The 6,805-nt window shown below is 32.2% G+C and overlaps 2 protein-coding genes across 3 annotated transcripts in view; one reads left to right on the top strand and one right to left on the bottom strand.

The window, feature by feature from the left end:
• LOC119576126 (intraflagellar transport protein 80 homolog) overlaps positions 1-5,393 on the bottom strand; it is an 11,844-nt gene extending 6,451 nt beyond the window's left edge. Inside the window, exon 1 of one of the 2 annotated variants that reach the window (XM_037923689.1) lies at positions 5,337-5,393. The gene's annotated coding sequence lies outside the window, so the exon portion shown is untranslated. Of the gene's footprint in view, positions 18-5,336 lie in introns of those variants that run through there. The other variant, XM_037923690.1, reaches the window with a different exon arrangement.
• A 242-nt stretch (positions 5,394-5,635) lies between these two features.
• On the top strand, positions 5,636-6,632 carry LOC119575799 (intraflagellar transport protein 56-like; the record flags this gene model as incomplete). The annotated part of the gene is given in 3 exon segments (XM_037923356.1): positions 5,636-5,778; positions 6,110-6,247; positions 6,429-6,632. Coding segments are annotated over 3 exon segments (345 nt in total), but the record flags the coding sequence as incomplete, so codon positions are not given.
• Positions 6,633-6,805: the final 173 nt, after the last annotated feature.

Below are 6,805 nucleotides of genomic sequence, written 5' to 3' on the forward strand. Positions count from 1 at the left end.
TGTCTCAAAATGTCAGTACTTTTAGTTGGTGGTAGATCTGAGCCTGTAATTAGAAGATTTATATTAGGATATTGATTTTTGCTTTCCTTAGGGCATCTAGTAAGTATGTTCTGTAGGAGTTGAATCTTGGACACTGTAATATCAGATGTTCTGTTGTTTCTTCTTCTTGTCTGCACCATCTGCATGTAGGGTCATTTTCAAGTTTTAGTCTATGTAAGTGTTGTTTTAGTCTTGTATGTTTTGTTAAAATTCTTGTTAGGCATACATCTAACTTCCTGTTTTTTGATCTTGTCCACGGTTGTGGTTGGTTGTTTTTTATTAAATAGTCTTTTGTGATTAGAATGTTATTTAGGTCATTCTCCCAGTTCTTTTGACTGCTTGTTTTAATTTCTTTTATGATATTTCCAGTGTCATGAGGTATGTTCATGGGATTCATCGTGTTGTTGAGCTTTTTTTGCTGCTAAATCTGCAATTTCGTTACCTTTATGCCTTTATGTGCTGGGATCCAGTGTAATATTATTTTGTGATTCTGAATTGTAGTGTTTTATTAGTGTTTGTATTTCATATATCAAATGTTTTTTGTTTTTGGTTTTTGATTCTGTAAAAGTAGTAGTGCTGATTTTGAATCTGTGAAAATCACTGTTCTTTATTTGTTGTTGTGTTATGTATGTTAAGCCTTGTTTGATGGCATAAAGTTCAGCTTCTAAAATTTCTGTCGCTGATGGAAGTGTCCATATTGTGGTAAGATTGTAATCTTTTACATAAACTGCTGCTGAGTCGAGTTGGACATTGAATTTTAGATCCATCTGTGAATATTTTTTTGTGATTCTATTTTGGTGTTTTCAATCATATGAAAATGATTTTTATTACTTGTTTGGCAATTTTTGTAAAGCCATCCATAAAATTTGTTTCTATGTATTTTGATATATCATACCAAGGTGGTAATGGAATGATATTGGTGTAATGTTTATATTTATATTTATCTTTAGTTCTTTCATAGTTTCTAATACTCTATGGAAAAAGGATTTCTCTATCCTTATTTAGTTTGTATTCTAATATTCTTTAGTTATCAGTTTTTTATTGGCATGTCATTTTGTTTGTTCAGTGTCTTAATTAGTTGTATACATTCTGTTTCTTTTATTTGTTTTTTTATTGATGCAATGTTTGTGAATGCTTCTAATAGGATGATGGGTGTGATCTGAAACATCCTGTAGCAATTCGCATTGCTTCATTTGTAATGTTGCAATTTTTTCATGTCACCACTTTTATTTACTCCATAGACTGTTAATCCATATTCTACTGGGGTTTTATGTAGATGTTATAGAAAGCTATCATTGTTTCTCTATTTGCACCCAACTTGTTGTGACAATTTCTTCATAATATTTATTCTGTTTAAGACTTTTACTTTTAAATTCTCTATATGTTTTTTCCATGTGAGTTTGGAGCATCAAATATCAGGCCTAGTATACTGTTATTGTGGAAAATATTAGTCTCTATTATCTATTTCTATATTAGGTATTTGTCTGATCTTTTATTTGTGAAACACATTATTTTGCTCTTTGATAAATTCATTTTAAGTCCCATTTATCAGTCCATTCTGATACCTTTTTTAATCCTACTTTTAATTTGTTTATGCTTCTTCAATGTCTTACTGATGTTATAAGCGTGACATCATCTGCATAGATTATTTTGTGGACTTCTTCTGTTACCTCTAGATCTGACATTAGAATATTGAAAAGTGTTGGGCTTAAAGGGGATCCTTGTGGTACTCCCCTTATGTTTTTTCTTTTTCTGTTTTGCTGTTCCTATTATAATTTGAAAAGTCCTGTCTTCAGGAAATTATTATAAATCTTAAAGGTAAGCCTGTAATTCCCATTTTTGCTGCTTTGATTAGTATTGCTTCCTGGTTGGCGAGTCAAAGGCTTTTTCAAAGTCAATACATGCTATTAAAGTATATTTTTTTTCTCTTCTGGCTTTATTTATGTGCAGGTCTATTACTTGTAAAGCGTCTATTGTGGATTGGTTAGGTCTGAAACTATTGATCTTTGTTTAATTATTATGGTTTTTCTAGCCACCATACAATTCTTCTATTATTATGTTTTCAAAAATTTTTCCTAGGCATGATGTCCTACTTATAAATCTGTAGGATTCTGTGTCCTTTGGGTTTTTATTTAATTTAGTATTGGATTGACTAAGGCATTTTTTGTTCTTTTGGGTACTGTCCTTAGACCAGTAATCATTTATGATTCTTGTATATTTTGGGTTAGTTCATGGGAGCCTGTTTGTAAAATTCAGTACGTTATTTCATCAGGGCCGTATGCTTTCTTGTTTTTGGCATTTGCTATGGCATTTTTTTACTTCTTCTATTGTTATTTTGTTACTAAGTTCTTCAGTATCTGGGAGGTTTAGTAATGCCTCTCTTTCATTTTTTGTAATAATAGTTTGGGTTTTTTTTAATAGTTTTTTAAATTCTTCTTTAAATAAGTTTAGCTTTGATGTTGTGTCTGATATTGGTGTATCATTATGTATGATTGGATATTCAATATTGATTTTTTCCCAGTAAAACTTTTATAAAGTTCCATATTTTTTGAAGATGTTTTAAAGTCTATCGTGTTACAAAAATTTTCCCAGGATTTCTTTTTTCTTTATTTATGTTTGTCTAGCTATTGCTAATTGTTTTTTATAGTTAAAGAGGTTTTCTTGACTGGGTCTTTTCCTCCATTTGTTATATGCTCTGTTCTTTGTTTTATTACATCATTGCAAACTGAGTTCCACCATGGTTTATTTGGTTTGTTAATTCCATAGTCATTTTGAAGAGGAAATATTTGTTCCTATGTTATGTAGTAAGTTGGTTAATTCTTCAAAAGTTTTTATGTTTTCAATATCTTTTCTTTCTATCTCTTTTTGGTATTTTTTCCCACCCTTCTTCTAGAATTTCCATTTCTTTTCTTTAGATTGTGTTTTTTTTGGAAGGTTATCTTTTATGATAATTGGTAGGTGGTTCACTGCCTACGTTGTATCCTGTCTCTACCTCTAAGTGACTTAATGTTGGTGAGGCTAAGATTAGGTCAATAGTGCTTCCTTTTCCATTATTGGGTCTACTCTTGTAGTTTGACCTGGGGTGTTAATAATATTAGTTATTTTGACTGATGAAATCAAATATGTTTTACCTGTGATATTTGTTAATCTTTGATTTAAATTTGGGTTCCAATATGCGTGATGTGCATTAAAATCTCCCATTATTAATTTTGGTTCATCTATTTGGTCTATATAGTATTCTAGTATGTTCCCTACTTATATTATTACATGGGTTGTAAAAAAGAAGTATATTAAGCCATTTATTTCTGTAATTAATTTTTATTCCAGTACTTCTATTTTTTTTATGAAACGGTCTCTTAGATTTATTGGTTTGTATTGTAGTTCCTTTTTTATACAAAATGCTAATCCCCCTCCAATTTGTTCTTTTCTGTCTTTTCTAATTATTTCATAATCTTTTAAGTCAAAATTGTCTTTTTCTTTTAACCAGGTCCACAGAATCCTATTAAATCTGGTTGCTCTTTATATGTCAAGTATTCTAAATCTGTTTTTTTGTTCAAGTACTGACCTGATATTACAGAGAATTATTTTATCATTTAAATATTTCATTATTTCTTTGATAATTGGTGTACTTCATTTATTGTTTCGTTATAATTTCTATCATTGTTTTTTTAGAGTTCATGTTGATTATTATATTTGATATTACATTAATTATATTCTTTATTGTTGTCATCCACGAAAAGTCTTTATCTTTATTTAGTTGGGTATCTTTTGTGTTTTATAGATCCTGTTGGAGTTACATCTCTCAGTGGTGTAGGTAAGGACCACGTTATTGGGGAATCTGAATTCTTTTTGGTAATGGCTTTTGTATTGATTTTGCTATGTTTAGTTCGTCTTTCTGTGAGTTTTCTCTTAGTATGGTTGCCTCGCCTCTTGGTCTTTGTGAATTTTATCATATTTGGGGTTCGTTGGGGTCTTTGCCTAATGTTATGTTCTGGGATTGACTTAAGGTCTGGGCATATGATTGTGTTGTTGTGAGTTCTGTTGTTTGCATATTTTCATGTTCTGTTGTTTGTATATTTGGAGTTCTGTTGTTGTATGTTTGGATGTTCTGTTGTTTGTAGGTTTGGATGTCTGTTGTTTGTAGTTGTGTATTTCTTGTTTGTTGGTGTGTTTGAGTGATTTGTGTTTTGGATGTTTGTTGAGTTTTGTGCAAGGGCTCTAAGATTTAAAGTTTCTTCTTTCTGGAGAGGCTTTAACTCTTGAAACTTTTTTTGATTTCTAAATCATTAGGTGTTATATTTTTGTGTTTATGTTTTGGGCCTCTCTATGTATTCTGCATGAGTTTGTATTTGGTGGGTGATCCCCATGACAATAAAAGCAGTAGTCTTTGTTTAGGGCAGTCTTTAAAGTTGTGATTAAATTGACTGCATTACTGCATCTTTGTTTATTTTACATGTCATGATCCCATGTCCATACATCAGACACCTGAAACATTTTGGTATAGGAAAAGTGTATTGATGGACTGAGTAAGTGTATGCCCTATTGCTACCTTCTCTGGTAGTTTGCCTTTAAAGATCAATCTTAGGGACTTAGTTGGAATCACTTATTTTCATTTTCTTGTCTCTGTTGCTTCTTTTTATTCTTGATACTTCTATTATCTCAGTGTTATTTCCACCTATTATCTTATTTTCTCTGTTATGTCTTCTGGGGTTAGGTCTATTCCACTGGGAAGATTGTGCCATATGAGCATCCTATGTTTTTGCTGATGCCGGCTGTTTGCATTTGATTTCCCAGTCTCCCAGTTTTTTTATTTGATTTAAAGGTCTTAATTTGGAGATATCATGTACCTCAAACCTTATGGCTTTCCCTGTTCCTAAGACTCTGAGGGAATCTTCAATTATATATTTTTGGAAATCTGATTTGTTAGTGCATTGTCAGTTTTATGGGATTGTAAAATTTGAGGCTTCAGATTGATCACTTAAATTAATAAGGACTACATTTTGATTTTCTTGCCTGTGCATTGGTGTGTTATCAGTTGTGGTCGGGTTGGGATCCGTGGAGTTTCTGCCGGTTTCGTTTTTCCGGGGATGTTTGGGGTGCGGGTCTTCCTCGCTGTCGCTAGTCTCTCGTGGTCTTCTGTTCGATTGAGAATCGTAGTTCATATCACTTATGCCAGGGTATTCTCCTGGATCTGGATTGAGTATTGTGTCCATTAAATTATATTATGTACACTGCACTCAAGAAAGTTGCAAGCACCGGTAGATGTTTACTCTATCAAGGTACAAACCGTTCTCTGCCTAGTTCCTCCTCAACGCTCAAGTCTGGCGCTCCGAGTTTCGCTCAGGAATGTAAACAATCCATCCCTTGGAATATAAGTACCTAGAAATTCAAGCGGGACATATATTCCACACAAAATCAATGCATTCAAGTATAAATAAATTTCTTCTTTTTTAGAGAATAATTAGCAATTAGGTACTTCATGATTGCATCGATATTTTTTTTATATTATAAGAGATTCACTACAATTGATTTAGAACTCTTCTTGAAAATGAGATGTGATGAATTTTTCTCACTCGAACGTTTTCACCATGGCAACTGACCCAAACTTTGAATACCAACGTAGTATAAACATTCCAGAGTAACCTGTGTTTTGGAGTGCTTCCTGGAACTGGCATTTGTGATGGGCTTGAAAACAACTAGAATTTGATCAGTCTAGTCTGAGATTTGTCAGCAATCATGGTAAGCTCTAAAATATCTGATTATGCATGTGAAATCTATTGTAATTAGTGAATGTTGCTATTAAGAATGATTGTATCTCAAGATGAAAGATTAAAACAGGAAGCAAAGTCACCCATTGCAAAATATTGGCATGTAATTGAAAACTGTATAAGAACAAAAAATATTAATATCTGGTGCTGCCAAAGTAGAATGCTGTTAAATAATGTAAAATAATTTTTTTTTTTTTTTGCTCCCTTGGTAGTATTTTCAGATCACTTTATCTGGTTCAGAAACCAATTTAAGTGAGGCAGTATCTTTTATCATACTGTTCATAATTTGCTTTTCTTGAAAGATTCTGTCACGTGCCAAGCCAGCCTTGGGGTCTAATGCGGCAGTGCAGCCCAGTGCAGCAGCAAACAAAAAATCACTGCCAAAATTGGAAGACTTTCTGTCAGCTCGAGACTTTACTGGCGCAATAACATTACTTGAGGTAAGTGATTATGAGGTGTTTTGAAGACATTATCTGTAGAATCATTAATATTTTTAGCATGTCTGTGAAAAATTATGTGTAATTTTTTTTTTTACTTTTTATTACAGGTAAATAGTTTAAACATATTCTTCCAATTTTATTAATATAAATATTAACTTGTGTTATTCATCCTCATTCACAGTTTGAGCGCAATAGTGGTAATGCAAATGAACTGACGGATCAATGGATTGGCTATTGTGCTTTTCATCTGGGGGACTACAAACGGGCATTGTTAGAGTTTCAGAACTTAACAATTAACAATAAAAGTGGAAATGTAAAGCCAGAAAATTGGATAAGTCTGGCATGTTGCTACTTTTATCTGGGGATGTATCCTGAAGCTGAGGAAGTGAGTAATTCATATATGTTTGTATGTCTGAGAGAGAGTGAGTGAGTGAGTGAGAGAGCGTGCATGCATGCTGGGGTGTGAATTTATCATGTTAAAAATGAAATTGCAATTTATTGATATCATTATATTTAATGCATAATATTTAAAATGTATATGCATTATGAAATTTTTAA

This window comes from Penaeus monodon, chromosome 8, assembly GCF_015228065.2.
Source record: "Penaeus monodon isolate SGIC_2016 chromosome 8, NSTDA_Pmon_1, whole genome shotgun sequence".
In the NCBI taxonomy this organism is placed as follows: domain Eukaryota; kingdom Metazoa; phylum Arthropoda; class Malacostraca; order Decapoda; family Penaeidae; genus Penaeus; species Penaeus monodon.